We start from the raw sequence: 20,366 nt of genomic DNA, 5'->3' as shown, positions 1-20,366 counted from the left end.
AGCATTTTCAATGTCAGCAACAGCATCTATGGACTTGTAAACATGTATGTGGCACTTTATCAAATGCCTTTTGCAAATTCATATAATCTACATCAACTGCATTACCTTCATCCACTTTCTCCGTTACTTCATCAAAAACTCTATCAGGTTTGTCAGACATAATTTGCCTTTAACTAATCCATGTTGGCTGTCCTTTATTAACCCATATTTTTCTAAGTAAAAATTTATTTGTCCCAGGTTATAGTCTCTAGATGTTTCCCCACTACTGGCGTTAGGCTGACTAGCCTGTAGTTCTTGGGTTTATCCTTCTGACCCTTTTTGTACAAGGGAATAACATTTGCAACCCTCCAGTCCTCTGGCACCACCCCGGTGTCCAAGAAGGATTGAAAGATTGTGGCCAGAGCCTCCATTATTTCCACCCTTACTTCCCTCAGTAACCTAAGATGCATCCCGTCCGGACAGGGTTACTTATCTACCTTGAGCACCGTCAACCATTTTAGTACCTCCTCTCGGTTTATTCTTATCTTATCCAATTTCTCTCCTCTCCTCCGATACTGTGGCCTTGGCAGCATCCTCTTCTTTTGTGAAGACAGATGCAAAGTACTCATTCAGTACGTCAGCCACCACAAGAAGTTTTCCTCTTTGGTTCCTAATTGGACCCACCCCATCTTTGACTAAGCTTTTATTCTTTATGTGCTAAAAAATTACCTTAGGGTTCCCTTTTATGTTACCCGCTCCTCTTTCCTCATACAATGTCTTTGCGCCTCTTATTTCCTTTTTCAGTTCTCCTCTGCACTTTCTATATTCTATTTGATTATGTTCTGTATTTTGGACCTGACATTTATCATAAGCCTGCTTTTTCTGTTTTATTTTAATTCCAATTTTTGTATTCATCCAGTTGAGTATCTTCACCTTTGTTCCTTGTCCCTTTCCATAAGTACTCTAAACCTAATGATGTTGTGATCACTGTTGTCCAGATGCTCTCCTACTGGAGTCCTGTAGCTCAGTGGTTAGAGCACTCGCTTTGCAAGTGAGAGACCTGGGTTCAATTCCAGGCAGAGGGCGAAACCTAGGGCAAGTTTCCTTACTCCACACGCCTAATAATAATCCCTCCAAAAAAACAAAACAATAATAAATTGGTCATTTTCAATCCATGACTATTTGTGGGACATTGCTGTGCGCAATTGGCTGCCGCGTTCGCCCACAAATATACAGTCAATTCGCTTTACAGTATATTCTGTGAAGCGCTTTGGGACGTCTAGAAGACGTGAAAAGCGCTATATCAAATGCAAGGATTATTATTATTATTATTATTATTATTATTACTGAAACCTGCTCCACGTACCCCACTTCATTCTCCAGAATTAGATCCAGCGCTGCTTCCTTCTTCGTTGGGCTGGAAACCTACATCCTGCACACATATCAGGAATCCTTCACCCTCCTCGCCCTTTACACTGTTATTTTGCCAGTCTATATTAGGATAATTGAAGTCCCCCATTATCATTACTCTATTGGTTTTGCATCTTTCTGAAACCTGCTTGCAGATTTGCTCGTCTATCTCCTTCCCACTATTTGGTGGTATATTGTATACACCTAACAGAGTAACAATGGCTCCTTTTCTGCTCCTTAACTCAACCAAATAGACTCTGTTTTTGGACCCTCTAGCACATCGTCCCTTTCCAGGGCCGTAACCGTATCTTTAATCAATGTTGCCACCCCACTGCTTTTTTTCCTTCCCTATCCCTCCTGAATACATTGTTGCCAGGAATATTCAGCTCCCATTCCTGCCCTTGTTCGAGCCAGGTCTCCGTTATTGCCACTACATTATAACCCCATGTGGCAACTTGAGCCGCAGCTCATCAATCTTATTTGTCATACTCCGTGCATTTATGCACTTGCACTCCACGACCGACTGAGTCTGCTCTGCATTTCTCCCCCATCTAATCCCTCCTTTTTCTGGATTACTCCTTTATTACATTGCTATTCGTCTCTCCCAGCACTCTATGTAACTTGTTTGTCCTCTCTGATACTACAGCCAGATTCCCTTCCCCCCTCAAAATCAGTTTAAATCCTTCCCCACAGCACAAGTTAACCTTCCTGCAAGGACATTGAGGGAAGTACTTAATTCAGTGCTTAATGTATTTAATATACAGGTGTGATATTACAGCCATCATACAATTTAGAAAAAGAGTCAAGATTTATTTTAATACTATTTGGGGTGGTTGCTACTATTCCAGCTTTTGATCCACTAGATATCTGAAAATCCATTTGAATTGAGAGCAGGGATCTGTTTGTTAGTCACAAGCTGCTAAGCCAAAGGATTTTCCAAAATCTTTTTTTCAAAATATGGTCTTGGTGAACACATTGCAATGTTTAGTGAAAAAAATACTTTGAGCAAGCTTGTGGTTTGTTTTATCTCAGAACAAACAGTAAGATTTGTCTAGTTTATTTTCTGCAAAATAATTAATATTAAGTAAAATTCACCGTCAGGTGTTTCTTTAAAAAACAATATTTTTGATCATACTATTTTGCATGAAAATACAGTACATGCTTGTTGTACTGTTCAGCTGTTGAAGCAATTGATTTCCAGGCTCCTTTAAAAAGCATTGCTTGGGGAATGCTATGTATTAACACACTTTTCACCTCTGGGACCTGTATTAAATTGTAGCTCAGACTGACAGAGTGAATGTTTCCACAAACTACCATCTGTAAATGTTCCAGGTGAGCCCACACCCTGCAAATCTCTTCCCTCATCCCCATCCCCCACTCAGTGTTTTGGACCCGAGCTGGAGGTCGGGATCAGGGAGGATGGAAGGCAGGGGGTAATGGAGGGTGACCAAAGGCACAATCAAAGAGAAGGGCCTTGAGATGGGTCTTGAAGGAGGCAAGGGAGGGGCGAGGCGGAGGGACTGCAGGGTGGAGATCCAGAGGGTGGAAGCAGAGTGGCTGGAGGCCAACGGTGGGCAGGCGAGGATGGGGACATGAAGCAGGCCGGAGTCCACTGAGCAGAGGCAGCAGGCAGCTTGGTAGGGGGTTAGGAGGTCGCAGAGGTAGGGGTTAGCAAGACCATGGAGGACTTTGAAGGTGAATACCAGGATCTTGAACTGTATCCTCGGGTGAGATTTGGTCGTGGAGCCTGGTGTGGGAGAGGACACGGTCTACAGATTTCTGGATGATCTGCAGCCTATGGAGGGACAGCAGTGGTCCTGGAGACAAGGGTGGAGGCAGAGGTAGAGTTGGGTGTCATCTGCATATATGTGGAAGTTGACTCCATGTCTGCAGATGATATCACCAAGAGGGAGCATACAGATATTGAAGAGGAGGGGACCAAGGACAGAGCCCTGAGGAATGCTGCACGAGTCGGTGTGGGGGCTGGAGGAGAAGCCGTTTATGGAGATGAAGTGGAGATGGTATGATCTGAACCAGTCAAGGACAGAACCATGAAGGTTGAGGTGAGAGGAGAGGTGGTGGAGGAGGATAGAGTGGTCAAAGGCGTTAAAAGAAAATTCTATACAGAGTTAATTTTTGATATCCCTTCACCAAAGTCTGCATTCTCAGAATGAAACGACTACTTCTTCTCCGAGCTAATAGCCAAAGTGTTTTGCTCCAAGAGCTTTTTGAAGTACAACCCACACGATATGCTTGATATAGCATTCAGTCGATTGGTTTGCTGATAAAGATAAAGCTGTCTGTAGTTGTGGAAATTATACATTTAAACTTGATGATTAGAGCTGAGATATGCATCTGCGTTCAGATTAAGGAGCCTGAGAATGAATTTACAAAACACCCGATTTATGCACTTTATCATAAAATAGTTTTTTTCTGAGTTAGCACAGACCCTCCTATTTTCTGTTTAAATTCCACTGACCCTATCAAGCCAAACTATTTCTGTGGTAAAAAGTGCATGCTGTTCCCTAGCATCTAAGTGTTGCTTTTTAGGTTCTTTCCTTGCCATGTATGGTTACTTGTGGTGTACCCTGGGCTTTATTCTGGCCCCCTCCTCCTTGTAGCTATCATCTGCAGATATGTGGTGAATATCCGCATCCAAATTTGACACCCAAATCTGCCTCTCTGTTTTCAACCTTGATTCCAGATCCATCGATGTTCTAGCTGCCTGATTGTTAGATATCAAGTCCTGCGTGAGCTTTAACTTCCTTGAGCTCAACATTGATTAAAAACAACAGTCATGTACTGGGGTATGGGGACTAATAACCCCTGTCACTGACTCCAATTATCTCAACCTTCCCAATTGCTCTAATTTGTCGAGATTAACTAGTGTCCCGCTGACCTAGATGTGAAATCTGGTTAATGGTTAAATGTATATTCATATTTTATATAACATGTTATCTAAATCAAAATGGCTCAAAGCACTTCACAGAATGTTTCTGTAAAGATAGAAAATGATTATAAATTGCAAATGTGTATAGAATTTTTCATGTAATGTCGGAAATGAACAATTTGCTTTGAGTTATTTTGGCACATTATAAGGCACTGTATAAATGCAAGGATTATTACTTATTAATATTCTGTCAGGCAGGCTTCTGTATTTGACAGTATGGAAAGTATTTCTCTATTGCATTTAGTTGTACAATCTCTTCATCACTTAACCTTTCCTCAGCGCTACTTTCCATTGCTATATCAATTAACACAGCAAGAGAAGATTGGTACTAATACACATACTATCCCCCTAATCTACCAGAGAGCCTGCATATCTCCCATTGCACATTACAAAGTCCTGTACTGCTGCTGAGGTATGGCTGGTAGAGGCAATGGGGGCACGTGTCACTGTTAGGAGTCGTCATTTTTTAATTGTAGCATCTCTTTGCAAAAGATAATTATGATTTGGAGGAGTTGCTTCTGATTTATGACTGGAAACTACATAAAAAGAAGCCTTTCCAGGGATTTTATAGGTACACCAGGAGGGTTAGTTATAGTAGGTAAGAAAAGGCTGTTCAGTCCGTAGCTTGCCATTTAAGTCCACTTCTAGACAGCGATAAATTAAAATGTTATGCAAAAACAAACATACAAGGCCATAATACCAATGTAGCAATAAGGCAAACATACAGATTTTTATCCAGATTTTCTTTGAGCTATTAAATCTTCCTCTTTTTACCCAAAATGAAGCCTTGTGTGCAAATACAGATCAGGAAAGTGTCAACTAAGTCACCAGACTACAGTTTATTGTTGCCTAATTTAAGCAGTTGACATTTTTGCACAAAGGGTTATTATAGTGTGGATCACATTGCCACAGAGTCGATTATGCCATTAAAATGGGAATTAGATGCTTACAAAATAACAAAATATAAAAGGATATAGAAAAAGAGCGACAGAATGGGATTACAACAGATAGGTGCATTAGAGGAGCAAGCACGAGATATGGACAATGAGTTTAAATGGTCACTTCCTGTGCTGATATTCCTGTCATTCAAGCTGCATGGTATTTTCCTTGCCTCCAAATTACATTATATTATTACATTAATATGAATTAATGCAGACTTGTGGAAAATTCTTATATTCAGTCTCAATTTGGGAAATGATTTTCCACAGTTCAGTAAGCAGCTTCCAAATTGTGCTCAAATTATAAACAAATCCACAATCGGATGCAATTTATACTTTGAGATAGAATGGATTCACAGGTTAAATGGAACTTTGGGCAGCTACAAGCCAGACATAAGTAAATGGAGCCCACATCACTGTTGCTTGTCAGTTAACACAATAAAGGTAACATTTTGCTTGTAGGTAATATTACTGACCTCAGTGTTGTGCTCATACTGGGAGAATTCTGTTAAAAGAGCAATTTTAACGACCAACAACGTTTCATCCCAAAAGTGCTTCTCATCCCCAAACAGCCCTGGTCAAAGTGACAAATGACATTCTGTCCATCTGTGACCAGGGTTCCCTTTGCCTCCTCATCCTCCTTGACCTCTCTGCTGCTTTTGACACCGTCGACCACTCTATCCTCATCCACCGCCTATCCTCTCACCTCAACCTTCACGGCTCTGTCCTTGACTGGTTCAGATCGTGCCTCTCACACCGCCTCCATTTCATTTCCACAAACGGTTTCCCCTCGAGCCCCCTGTTCCTCAGGGCTCTGTCCTTGGTCCCCTCCTCTTCAATATCTAGATACTCTCTCTTGGTGATATCATCCGTAGACATAGGGTCAACTTCCACATGTATGCAGATGACACCCAACTCTACCTCTCTACCTCCACCCTTGACTCCAGGACCGCTGCTGTACTGACAGAATGTCTGTCAGACATCAAGTCCTGGAAGAGAGCTAATTTTCTCCAGTTGAACGTCAACAAGACCACCGAGGCTCTCCTGATTGGTTCCCGTCAGCGCCTCCTCATCTCGGGCACTGACAGCATCGCCATCCATGGTTGCACATTCCACCTTGCTAAGACAGTTCAGAACCTTGGGTCTTGTTTGACCCTCAACTATCCTTTCTACCCTACATCTGCGCCATGACCTGCTCTGACTTCCTCCACCTCCCCAACATTGCCTGGGTCTGCCACTGTCTCACTCTGCAGGCCATTGAAATCCTCATACATTACATCGAGGCTTGACTCTGCAAACTCATTGCTTGTCGGCCTCCCCAACTCCTCCCTCCATAGGCTGCAGATCATGCAGAACTCTGAAGCCCGTGTCCTCTCCCGCACCAGGTTCCATGACCCTATCACCCCCATCCTTGCCCAACTCCACTGGCTTCCCATCTCACAGAGGATACAGTTCAAAGCCTGGCCTCACCTTCAAAGCCCTCCATGGTCTTGCTCCCCTACCTCTGCAACCTCCTAACCCCCTATCATCGAGCTCATTCCCTCCGCACAGCGGGCTCCGGCCTGCTTCACCTTCCCCTGCCTCACTCACCCCACTGTTGGTGGGCGGGCCTTCTGCCATTCTGTCCTCACCCTCTGGAACCTCTAGTCCCTCTGCTTTGCCCCCCTCCCTTGCCACTTTCAAGACCCATCTCAAGACCTTCCTCTTTGACTGTACTTTCGATCTCCCTGCTTCCCCCGCCTCCACCTTCCTGACCCCGACCTCCAGCTCGGGTCCGAAATACTGACTGTCCAGCGCCTTGGGATGTCCTCCCGACATGAAAGGTGCTTTACAAATGTAATTTTGTTGTGTTGTTGTTGTTGCTTTTCACATTGCTGATTCTTCCTCCCATACAAAACTTGCACTTTCAACTAGCTTGAGGTTGAAAGGGCATTTGCAGACAAATCTCCATTTTAACCCTGATTAGAGAAATGTTGCAGTTTATCTCTTTTTGATGTATTCCTAGAAATTGGTCCTAGCTGTTACTTACTCTCTGGGTAAAGAAATGCTGTCCCAAATTGACTTTCACAACCCTGAACTTGTGCCCTCTTGTTCTGTTGCCTTGGTGTATCTGAAAGTGCTGTTCTGTGTTTACTTTCTCAATTTAATTTGGTTGATAACAAATGCATTTGCATAATTATTCCCACTCTCCATTTCCAAGTATCTAATACAAGTTACACAAAAAGATAACAGATAAAGATATAAACTTTGGACCCACCATTTAAGCACAATACAATTTCAGGCTGATTGCTTGCAGTACCTTCCTCTTTAGTAATGTATCAAATGCAAGGATTTTTCCTTAAAGAATAATCATGTCTGCATGTAGCCGTGCTCTGGTGAGTGAGCAGAAGATAGCTAAGTTTACCATACATTGTATTCACGCGCAAAAAAAATGCATTACCAATAGTAATTACACTTAGCTGGAAATTCCAATTCACTGGATCGGATTTTCTCCCCCCACCCACTATTAGTCCTGCTAGCTGGGATTTTAGTGCAGTGCCTTTTGTATAAAAGAATGTTTCAAAGTACTTGACCAATGCTGCAGTGATAAGAAAATGTTAAAGGGGGCTTAAAGGGGTATAGATAAAACAGTGTGGTGGAACTGAGGTGAATTCATTGATCTGTGAGCTGCTGCAGACTCGATGGCCAAACTGTCATTTTTCTATTTTTTTATGTGCAGTAGATTTCTTTGAATGAAATGCCTGGGTAGGGTTGCCAGAAATTAAAATATATTTGTAGCCCAATGTGCACCAAATACTAGCCCCAAAGTAGCCCAATATTATGCATCGCCTACTTGTGGGTACCTAGTGAACAATTTAAGTTAGTTCTTTGGAAACTAGGTAAGAAAAGATTTTGAAAGGGGAGGAGGGTAGAGAATAAAAATGTGTAGGTGGGATCCATGGAAATCTCAGTTTGGATACCCTTAAGCACTGGGGATGGGTTTCCGTGTGTCAGACGCCCGGCTCCCCCCAAAAAAGAAATAAAAGTATTGCAGGTTTCATTTAAAAATTAAAAAATTAGGCAACTACCCAAAATGTGTTTTTCAGTGCAGCGTAACATAAAACATGTGAAGCCGCCCAATCTGACAGCATTTACTAGAGTGCAGTGGGTGGAGGGTGCTGCCAAATTGGGACCACCTCAAGCCCAAATTGAGCTGTGTTTATTTTTTGGTTTTGTTACTGCATGTGTAAAAGAAAACAGATTTGGGGCCGGTGCATCATTTTGAAAAAATTATTTTGTTTTAATTTAAACCTGCAAAATACGTTTCCCCCTCTCCCATTCTTTGAAGCCCTCTACTTACAGTTCGAAAAGCACTAGATCCCTCTGCTACCCATAGGAGCGTGACAAAAATAAAACTTGCAAAACGTTTGGGTTTTTACCCCTTTGAAGACTTTCTTTTACAGTTTGCTTTAAAAAGCAATCCAAGCTGGGGGTGGAGGGGAGCGGGGCGGAGGTAGCTATAAGCATGGTGGAAGAGTAAGATTTTCAGGCGGGACTTGAAAAAGGGGAGAAAGGGGGCAAGGCAGAGGGATTGAGTGAGAGTGTTCCAGTTTTGGGGCATAGTGGTTAAAAGTGCGACCTTCAATGGTGGGGCGGCGGGTGCGAGGGACGAGCAGGAGGTCGGTGCCAGTCGAGCGGAGGTGCTGGGTGGTGGATTGGGGAGTGAGGAGGTCGGAGAGGTAGGGAGGTGCCAAAGAGTGAAGGGACTTGAACACAAGTGTGAGGATCCTGAACTCGATCCGTTCGGTGATGGGGAGCCAGCGGAGCCCGGCCAGAACGGGTGAGATGTGGGGACGGAGTTTGGTTTGGGCAGCGGAGTTCTGAACGAGCTGGAGCTTGTGAGCAGCGGGGGAGTGCGTTTGAGTAATCCAAGCGGGAGGTGACAAGAGCGCGCACGAGGCTTTCGGCTGCATTTGGGGGTGAGGTACGGTCAGTGGCGGAGGACGGCGGTCCTGGGGTGGGGGGGGGTGTCGAACCGGATGCGTGGGTTGCGCACTGCTTCGGTGATATCGAATGCAACGGTGATTATTATTATTATTATTATTATTATTATTATTATCATTATTATTACCGAAGCACTATTTACCAAATCACTCCCGTCAGCAGCCCCAGAAGGAGGCCCAGGCAATAGCATTGGGGCTACTCTTGGGCTGTTTCTGGGTGGCCTTTGGGCTACAAGTCGAGTGTAATGTCTGGCAGAGCCCCGGGAGGGAGGTGGGGGGGGGTGTGTGGGGAGGAGGTTGCCCCTGGTTACCACATACCGGTCGCAAGATGGCGGCAGCAGCAGCAGCAGCAACACCGAGCTGAGCTGAGCTGAAGCAGCAGCAGCAGCGGCCGCCTCGCCCGCACGGTTAGTTTTGGGGGGAGGTGAGGGGAAGAGACGCGAGAGAGAGAAAGAAAGAAAGAAAGAGAGAGAAAGAAAGAAAGAAAGAAGAGAGAAAAGAAAGTTGACTCGGGACATCCAAGAGAAACCCCCCCCCACACACACACACAGCCACAGCCATGCTCAGCTCTCTGCACCCATAGGATCCCCTGGCGACATGGAGCCGTCCGAGCTGCAGCCTCCTCACGTGCAAAGGTAAACTCGGGGCCGGAGCAATGCAGTCGGTGCTCGGTGCTTTTTTTTTGTTGTTTTTGCAGCTGCAGCCTCCGGTGGCGGCGGCGGTGGGGGAGAGGTTAAGGAGCCGCCCCCCCCGAGGGGGTGAGCGGGGACCTGGGCCCCGGGCGGCTCCTGCCACATAGTGAGCCTCTCGCCCGCTTCATCACAGCGGCCGGCCCGGCCCCCCCACCGCGCAGGCGCACTCGGCCCCGCGGGCTTCCTGCCACATAGTGCGCACCGGAGACCTGACTCCTGCAGCCTTTTGGTCGGTCTGGCCCGCTCTTGTGTTTTTTTTCGGGGATAAACCCCCCCCCCGCAAAAAGAAAGGAGCTGTGCAAGTTATCTGAGCTTTGCAATGCGGGGGGGGGGGGGGGAGAGTGCGGATTCATTGCACGCTCTTTTAATTTCGAAACTTCAAAAGAGGGCAGTAGTTTTAAGTAGTCGCAGTTTGGTTTGGTTGGTCTTCTTCCGAGTTTCACCCCCCTCTGAATTTTGCAAACTTTAGGAAGGAAACCTGAGATTGGGATAAAAGCAACGTATCGATGCAAACGAGGGGAGCAATTCAGAAGGGGAGAGGATATGCTAGAAATATAGTTGATCGATATTCGTCCCCTTGTTACAGCTTGAAAAGAGTCAAGACATCTGCCGTGTGGCCCATCGATATAATGGGATATTTACTGTGAAAGGGGCAGGAATTCGGGGAGAAACCGATAAAGGTTTAGAAAAATAAACTCGTTTTTTTTTAAAAAAAACAAAATGGGTGTACTGGAGATTTCTGGCGAACCTTTTGTGCTTCGAAGTAGGTTGAAGTAATGCAAAAACCGCATTAGTCTGCAGAAGAAGCCTTGGGTTCTGACCAGCTCTAAACGTGCAGCAGACATTGTAATTCCTATGACTAATAGGAGAAAGTTACTGGGAGCAAACGGTAGCCACAAATCCCAAACTTTGCAGATTCGGGAGTTTGTTATGGAGTTTTCTGCCCATTAAATCTGTTCGGTATACGATAGGTTCTTGTCTGCAGAAAACTTTGCATAAAATACCATTGTACCAGTTTTCTAGGCTGGTAACCCGAGAACTTGCAAACGCGTTTTTCTTCAGAAACTATGAATTATGCAGCGCTTTGCATTCCAATTGCGCTCATTTGTTTACAAGAGAGAGAGAGAGAGAGAAAAAAACTTAAAACGGAGAGCAGAGCAGCAGTCGCCCCACATTATACTCCTGACGGATACGATCGGCTGAGAGAATCGTGCAGTCAGTTGACCGCCTCCAGTACCATTCGCACAGCAACGCACTTGCGTGGAAATATAGAGCGAGTGCTTCAAGCAGTGTCACAGGTGGTAAGTTTCTTTCCCTCTCTCTCTCTCTCTCTCTCACACACACACTCACTCGGGTGGGGTTTTAAAAGGAGACTTAATATGGGGGTGTTGGGACATTCCCCCCCCCCCCACCTACCTCCACCTCTCTTGCACATTTTGCAATGTGTCACAAGCAGCTAAACATGGTCGGGGGTGGGGAGGGGGGCGTTTAGGGCCGAATCTCGCGGGGGAGTTCGTCACAATGTGACATTGTGTGCGTGTTGGAGGGGAGATTCCAAAGTGCTTTCGATGGTGGAATTTCGGAGGCGGCGCCTTTGTTTATGTAATAATGCACACGTTCCCTTCACTGCAGACACTGCCCTCAGTGACTGACTGACTGTGACTGACTGACTGGTGGTTGTGGAGGAGGTGATACACACTGTTGCTCGGATGCAGCAGGAGTTTAGTGTTTTTATTCCCTCTCTGGTGGTGGTGGTGGTGGTGGGGGGTGGGGGACAAAAAAAAAAACCCGCCGCTATTTTTATTGCAGGCGGCAGCCCTGCGTTTCCCGGATTATTATATATATATATTTTTTGACCTTTTTGTGGGAAGGGTGCGGTCACCTCCTGTGCAACACTGCTGGATTACCGCGGGACCTGGGATTGACCCGAGAGAAATCCGCCCCGAGATTCATGGGCGGTGGTGGCGGCGGCGGCGGCGGTGGTGGTGGCGGTGGTGGTTGTTGTTGTTGTGATCAGAGTCCTCTCTTTGAAACGCAGACGCGCACTCGTTCGCCCGATGCTTTGCGGTGGTGGAGCCGCCAGTTCTGAATATTAGTAATTCAGTGCTGATCAGTCCTTTCTGTCCCATGTTGGCTTCTGGCAGTTAAATTTGGCGCTGGCTGGAAATATTGGTTTACTGAACATCATGTTTTTCTCCACCTCCCGGACAAAACTGGTGCACTGAAGTGAGTGGCACGGATATCCTTTATATTTTATATATAATTATATATTTNATATATATTTATATATGTTTTATATATTTATATATATTTNATATATTTATATATATTATATATATTTNTATATGTTTTATATATTTATATATGTTTTATATATTATATATGTTTTATATATTTATATATTTAAATATTTNATATATTTATATATGTATATATGTTTTATATATGTATATATGTTTTATATATGTATATATGTTTTATATATGTATATATGTTTTATATGTGTATATATGTTTTATGTGTATATATATTTTATGTGTATATATATTTTATGTGTATATATATTTTATGTGTATATATATTTTATGTGTATATATATTTTATGTGTATATATATTTTATGTGTATATATTTTATTTGTATTTATATATATTTATATTTTATATATATTTACGCTCAGATTTTGATTCTTCTGGATCGGTTGAGCCATTTTTTGTTTCATTTTGTTTGATTACACTTTATTACAACTGCACACCGGCTGTACCTGTCAGTGATGTACTGATGGACCTAAATGTATTGGAACAATCCAGATAGATCACGTACTCTTTGAAATTTTGTGCTCCCACTGGCTTCCTCTATTGGGCTCGTACCACTTTCTCCTGCACTACTATCCACAAGTTGAAGTCATCAGAATTTGCTACTTTGCTTTGATTAGTCATTTCCATCCCATGTTGGCATTCTTACAGCCATCTTTGCCGAGCTCCCCGTTTGTTAGCAGAACGATTTCAACATCCCCATTCCCCTACAAATCCTTACATGCCCTTGCCCCTCCCTACCTCAATAGATGGCCTGTTCATGCCCACCCCCTCTGCTCAGCAAAATCCAGCAAGTGAAAGCACAGTCTTAAGTATACAGAGTACAGTTCAATGCACATAATCACAGGAAAGGGTATCCTTCACCCCTTTTGCACCACCGTCGCGGGCAGACCCTTCAGCCATTATGACCCTTCACCCACAAAATACAGTCAATCCATTTTACAGTATATCCTGTGAAGCACTTTGTAATATCTCAACGATGTGAAAAGGTACAATATCAAATGCAAGGATTATTATTACTATTACCCTCTGGAGTCCCTCCAAAAATATTTCCGCCTTGCTCCCTCTATCTGGTGTTCAGAAGCTGTGCTTGGTTCAGTGTTTACTTGTGATAATTTCATGATCGGAAGCCGGCCGTGATACTGAGCAGGCATTTTTCTCCCTCCACTCGTTGCCTGCCTGCTAATGTTGAAACTGTTGAGAAAAGGCTTTATTACCTAGTACTGTAATATGCTATATGCTCGATTACTTTAGTCCCTGTAATTATGTGCATTGCATTGCATTCACTTGTACTGTGCTTTCACTTGCTAGAGAGGAAGCTGCACTGGATTCTGTGAGTAGCAGCAGCTGAATGATATGTGGAGACCTAGATCAATATTCAGAAGTTAGAAAAGAGCAAGAATTGGGAAGAAATTGTTTTGGGAAGGGAGAAAAGTACTTTTAACGATTCTGAATTTGTGGGATATTCTCAGCTAGTCCAGAATGTTTGAAAACTGAATGTTATCTTAGAAACTGCAATATGCTATGACTTATTACTTTAGAAATAGTAATTGTGTGTATTGGATAGCTCTATTCTCATATCCTTATACTGTTAGAGTGGAAAATTTCTTATGATCATTCAATCCATTAATGTAATAGGGGGGGGAGAAAATTGAAACCTGTGAGGATGATTCAATACTAAAATACCTTTAGAGTCCTGATGCTTCCAGTCTCATTCTTGTAGAAAAGCACTTTGAATGCCTCAGGGAAATCCTTGGGTGAGGTAAATACCACAACAAAAATTCTGCTGTTTTGCTGTTGGAGTGACCACTTATGTGTCCTTGCAGCAAAGCACTTTGAATATCATAGTGAAATCCCTAGGGTGAGACGAATTCCAGTCCCGTAGCATTTTTTTGTCTTGCTGAAAGGGAGTCAAGGGGAGACTTGGGATGCAAAGAGAAAACACATTAAAATCCTTGATAGAAGCTATATCTCAATTGTGTACATGCATACTTTTTCAGCGTTGTGCATTTGTAGATTCTGGAAAAAGAGAAATTAATGGTGTGATCTGTGAAACAATGTGGATGTAGTAGGCTAGGCAATATACAAGATCCATTCAGTAGGAAAAGTTTACCTTTGAATATTGTTTGAGATGTATAAAATGTTAGTGTCAATTCTGATTTTTAAATGCTGGTTAAACAAGCTGTTCCTGTGAAGTAGGATTTTGAATGTTTACATTCTGTTTAATGGACTCAGCCAGAAAATTGGGAGAGGGAGAAAAGAGGCCAAGGGCAATATAGCACCAGATGGCAGATGCACTATTAGTTGTGGGGCCTCTGTGAGGGGTGGGGCTGGAGTAAATGGTCAATGGGGGATTGGAAATTCATGGAGCTTCCCTGAACAATACTGTCTGGCAATATAAGAGCGAGTTCAGAGGGGATCTTGAAAAGTTACAATTAGAAGTCATATTTTTCATAGATTTGAGAAGGTAAAAGGAAGCCAACCCCTTAAAAAAAAGCTCTTTCTGAAACCTTAACTGGATTAGTAACCAGATGTGGTAGAATGCACGCTGCAGCCGTTGCATGTCAAATTGGTACTTTTTAACATAAAATGACATCCAAAAGCTAATTTTATAAAGGCTTTTATTTAAGTCTTGATTTTTCAGGCAGGTGGGGTTGTCCCAGAGCCAGTAAATGTAAGCTAATATCTTCGAGAGTGACACCCTGTGCCTGTTCTGAGGCTGAAATTGAGACGGTACAGAAAATGCTCTGCCTTTGTTGTAGACCCATTTAGTACTATTTTAATGAAATCTAAATAATGATTAAGCCTAACCTATGTACTTTGTTGATCAATGCTGGATACAGAATGACTGAGCTGTAGCAATGCTGACAGTTTAAATTTTTTTTGAAAGCTATAGCACTATTAGGTACTAAAAATAAAAGCCTAAAAATTGAAAAAGTGTCTGTAGCAAAAGTGTGTTCTCGAGGTAAATTTCGTTTAACACATTTGAAAATGTCTGAGCGTCTTTAGGTCAGGGACAAATGATCCTTTTTGGTTAAACAAACCATCCTTAGCTTCATATCATCAAGACCAGAGATGAAAGTGGTTAGTTATAGTAATGAACTGTATAAAATAAAAAGTGAAAATTATCTTGAGCGTTCGAAGACTTGTTCCCAGAGTGAAGAATATTAAACCTTGACCCACTAAGGAATGAGCATCATTCTGTTTCTGAATAATGAAGAAGGAAGTTTGTTCCGAGTTAAGTTTGAGATGAACATGAGTAAGAATCATCCTTGCTCCAGATACCTATCATTTGTAGGATCTTGAAAGGGAAGTGTGTGTGTTCATTCTTTGAGCATTGCAACCTGTTTTGTGTTACTGTTTGTGCAGTATAGAAATGTAGCAAATCTTGTTAACTCTACCCTAAATGTGGCAGAACATGAGAAAGATGTGGTGTATGTTAATTTTTTTTAAGGAGCAGGACTTCATTAAAGAGACATGTGTGGGTGAAGTGGGGTGAGAGGGGAGGAAGAGAGAAGCGAAAGAATCGCAATTCTCGGAGCCTTGCATCAGGCTTCGTTTTATCTGTTGGAATGTTTTAACGTGGTTAGAAAAACAAAATAATAAATAATAATAATTCTTGCATTTGATGTAGCGCCTTATATCTTCGAGACGTCTCAAAGAGCTTCATAGAATATACTGTAAGGTATATATTTTATGGGTAAAACGCAGTAGCCAATGGCGCACAGCAGTGTCCCACAATCAGTCGTGGATTGAAAAACAAAGGGCTAAGTTTACACTCTTATCAATTAGAAAATTAAATCTGTGAAAGTAAAGCTAAATTTACAATAAAAAAATTTTTTTTTGTTGCGTGTCAGCCTGGCTCAGTTGGCACTTTCATCTCTGAGACAGAAGGTTGTGGGATCTTGTATAGTCTTAACTGTCCAACCAGTTAATTATCGCTAAGTGACAACTCCCACATGCTCAATGCAAACAAGAGACAAGAGCGATATTTACCACAGTTTTAACAATAGTTTATATTTTTATTTCCAGATGCATCAAATATGCCTGCATCTGGCTTAGTTTTCAATTTGTCTCAATAACGATTCAGTTCTCACGTTCTTTTCGTCTTGGCTTTTTGATAATGTGGGACAGTGTCACCTTGTGGAGATCAAACTGTTGGAGACCCTTGATCTAAGCTGACACGGCAGTGCAATGCTGGGGGTTGTACTGTATTGTTGGAGATACCATCTTTTGGATGATGCGTTAAACCGAGGCCTGGTCTGCATTTTCAAGGTGAAATAAGAATCTGAATGTACGACAGTATTTAAAGAGAAGGGAGTTTCTCCTAATGTCCTGGCCAGCAATCCTCTAAATAAAATTGGTCATTCACTTCATGGCTGTTTGTGAGACATTGCTATGCACAAATTGGCTACCGTGTTAGCTCACAAATCACAGTTACTCCACTTAATCGTATATCCTGTGAAGCGCTTTGGGACATTCTCCTGAATTCGAAGGCACTATAACGAATGTAAGTAATTATTATGGGATGGAACTCCTCTGTGTCAGCAGTTGGTAACACTCTTAAGTCTGATTCAGAAGGTTGCGGCATCAAGTCCAAAGTTGGAACATTGAATTCAGACTGAATAGTCAGACTGATAGTCCATCAGGAAGATCTACATCAGGAACAAGGGAATAGAGAGCTATGGGAGAGGGGAGGAGACTCATGCATGGACTAGTTGGGCTGAAAGGTCTATTTCAGTGATGTAACATTCTACGTAGTTCAATTCAACTAGTACATCCATTGCTATGAGGCAAGTGCTGTATGTTAATTTTTTTTAATGAGCAACAGATTGCATTATATGGCGTCTTTCATGTTGATAGGATGTCCCAAGTTATGAGACAACATAACAACCAGCAGTATAACTGCAACGTGTTATCATCTTGCAGAACAGACTTTCATCATCAATCAGAAGGTACAGAATGCAACTGCATTAAGTATGCACCAGGGATTTTCCTCTCGGATCTACTCAACTGCTTCGATCCTAAAGCAATTCTAAACATTACCTCAGTTAAAGATTCTTAGCCACTGTGGTCCATTGGGCTAATTAGCACAAAACAACTGCTTCTGATCAATAAGATCAAACAGTAATTCCATTTAGAAGGGTACCTTTTATCGAAAAACAGAACTTTTCCAAAACTCACAAAATATATAGTCAATTCACTTAACAGTATATTTTGTGAAGCGCTTTGATTTGCTTTTTGGTCAGCCGGGTGTGACAAATATGGAAACCCATCACCATGCTCAGTAGTATCAAAGCAAACGTGGATGTCCATGCAACCCACCTACACATATGGAAATCCCAGAGATAGATTGTTTGAATGGAATGCGCCCTCTCTCTCTCCCTGGAGGCACGCATCCTGCTTATCTATATCTGGAAAGTATTGGGCGCAGGTTGGCGAGAGTCGAGGCTTGGGGAACCCAAGGGGTTGGGGTACTGCTGGAGTCTAACCAGCTAAAGCCACATAGCTTGCCATTGATATCGCTGTCTACAAACTTTCCTGCTGCTTGTCCAGCTAGGACCACCCTACCCGCTAGAGCTTTGACTTGATGGTTAACAGGATGCTTCCCTGCCCCCAGTGACTGGTCTGCCCTTTGAAGTCCTGCCATTGAGCTTGGCTGGCTGCAATATCATCAGCGCTGCCCTGGAATACTGTGGAGCTCCCTGGCTACTGAGACCACCACAGACCTTGTCACCTTGTAGCCAGTTCAACTCCACAGAGACCCTGGTTATATTCAAGCGTTTTGAGACATCTCAAAGAGGTGATAAGGTGCTATATCAAATGCAAGGATTATTATATACAGTACTATTATAAACTAGTCAGATTAACAAGGTCCCAAGCTTGATACCTGATGTGTCTAAATCAACTGGCCTCAACTGGAACTGGAGTAGGTAGCAGTAGCCATGCCACAAACAGCTTAAGTCTCTAGTTTAGATATTGGGTAGGGGAAAGGAAAAGACATTCAGGCTCCTGGTTGCTATTATACTCAGTAGCACAGACTGGACCATTAGGCCAGAAGAGGTGATTGAGGACACTTCCGGACTTCTGTGGTTCAACAGCTTTTTGATACTGTCTAAAACCAGATAAAGAATAGCAATTTTGGATGAGGTAGTTTGGTGGAAGATTGCTGTCACTATGGAACAGTCCTCGCCATGCATTGTCTTCAGGAAAGTAGCAAAGAAATGTGTTACTTGCTTTGGAATGCTTTGACAGTGACGTGTCCAGTGATTAGATTATTCATATTATGTTCACGAGGCAAATCTGGTATTTTCCTGCTGATTTATGAAACTGGTAGGAAAAAACGGATGCCATGGCCTTGACCACTCGTCTTCTTAAACAGCGGTTTGCTCTGTAACGATCTTGACTGCTGTGCAGAGATCAGCTGAAGAAATGTGGGATAAAAAAAAAGCTTCCTGAATTATGGCCAGGATACATAATGAGGGAAATCTATGGGAGGAAATGACAGAAGGGTGATTGTTCTGTGCGTGGGATTCAGTATGGAATCCACTTGCCCATTTAGTATCCGGGTCGTGGGTGGGTCTGTGCCAAGCTAAAAGGCCACAACGTACGTTTCTAAAACTGATGTCAAATTTGATTGCGTACATCTGATGTCCATTTGAAATGATGAATGGGGGTCAGATTCTATTCTGTAGACGATTTTGGCCAATGGCAACTGGAAATATAAAGTGCTGTTGTGGTATTCAGTTTAACAGTTAGATTAATTGATCTCAGCCTTAGAGGAAAAAATGGTATCTGAATAAATGGGGTTTGTTACCAGCAAAAAAGCAATGAACAAATTTAATCAGTTGCAATACAAATTTACATTTATATTATGCCTTTCACATCAAGAGGACATGCGAAGGTGCTGTTTAATCTCCCTGAATTAATTGTCTATTTTACTAAGCAATAGAACATTATTTTTAAAATTCAGTTGGTAGAGTCTTGCCAGCATGAAAAACATTTTATTGTAAAACACGTTTAGATTCCACATGAATTCTGAAGGCCATTCACCTGAATGAAGAAAATATAATAGTTCCAGCAGAATAGAAAGGTATACTTTCGGCAAATTTGAGTTTGGTTGTAGCTAAAGGTTTTTTCACCTTTTTAGTTTATTGTGCTAGTTGAAATTGAAGACTAATATTGTTTTATCAAATTGTACTCAATATTTTCTGAGCCTCCTTTTAATAAAAATCCTTGCATTTGATATGGAGCTTTATTATTTTGAAATGTCCCAGAGAGCTTTGGAGTTTTTCTGTGATTGTGTATTTGTAGGAGAAGGTCTATTGGGTAACATCTCATCCGAAGGATGTATTTTCCATTACTCCATTACGTTGATGATCAAACTGCTGAATGGAGAAGACTTGAAGCTAATAACCACTGTCAGTGGTAGATGCACTATAATTTGGCTTAGATTTTGCAGTACTGAGTGAATATAAGGTTAAAACCATGTTCCACAAGCATGCACGTTGCAGCTATTTTTATCTTTCCTGAGCTTCTGGTTTGGTTGTTTAAGACAGCAGGCTTGATTTTGAGAGTTATAGAAGCTCAACCACAATGGTGTCTAAATTTAGTTCAACATAAGTTCATGCATTTTCCTCAAGTGTGTGGCCTTATGTGACCTGAAGTTTTGAAACGTTAGGCAGCTACTCTTTTTGGTAGCTTGCTTTCTGTTTATTGGATCAGCGCATTTTGGGTAATGGTAGCTGACTGGCTCAGCTGATCTGGTAAATGATTGTCATGGTTCTAGTTTCTTGCCTACAAAATAGTTTGTTGAGTACTTTCTACAAACATCATTTATAAAGGTTTTTATATGTACGTTATTAGCTAGAACTCCTCGGTTTAATAAAAGGTCACTTGGTTTGCGTCTATGGATCGTATTAGTGCATGTTTCAATTGATAGCATTTGCTATCAATTAAAATGTTACTTGGCACATAATGCATACTTCATTATTTTCCGTGTATGAGGGACAGATTGGTGGCTGGAGTCTCTGCTCCCTTACAAGGTTTCCATCCTTCCCTGTCTTAGCAACTTGGTTACTATCCTCCTGCGTCTGGAAG

At 42.4% G+C, this 20,366-nt stretch overlaps 1 protein-coding gene across 1 annotated transcript in view; it reads left to right on the top strand.

The window, feature by feature from the left end:
• The first annotated feature begins 9,537 nt into the window (after positions 1–9,537).
• map3k4 (mitogen-activated protein kinase kinase kinase 4) overlaps positions 9,538–20,366 on the top strand; it is a 62,332-nt gene continuing 51,503 nt past the window's right edge. The window contains exon 1 of the mRNA XM_042332756.1: positions 9,538–9,895. Within this exon, the coding sequence (XP_042188690.1) occupies positions 9,858–9,895 (38 nt within the window). The 5' untranslated portion in view covers positions 9,538–9,857. The remainder of the gene's footprint in view (positions 9,896–20,366) is intronic.

The sequence above is a fragment of the Callorhinchus milii genome, unplaced genomic scaffold (assembly GCF_018977255.1).
Source record: "Callorhinchus milii isolate IMCB2004 unplaced genomic scaffold, IMCB_Cmil_1.0 Scaffold3, whole genome shotgun sequence".
Lineage (NCBI taxonomy): Eukaryota > Metazoa > Chordata > Chondrichthyes > Chimaeriformes > Callorhinchidae > Callorhinchus > Callorhinchus milii.
Note: the sequence above shows the minus strand (reverse complement) of the source record. Positions and strands in the feature narration are given on the sequence as shown.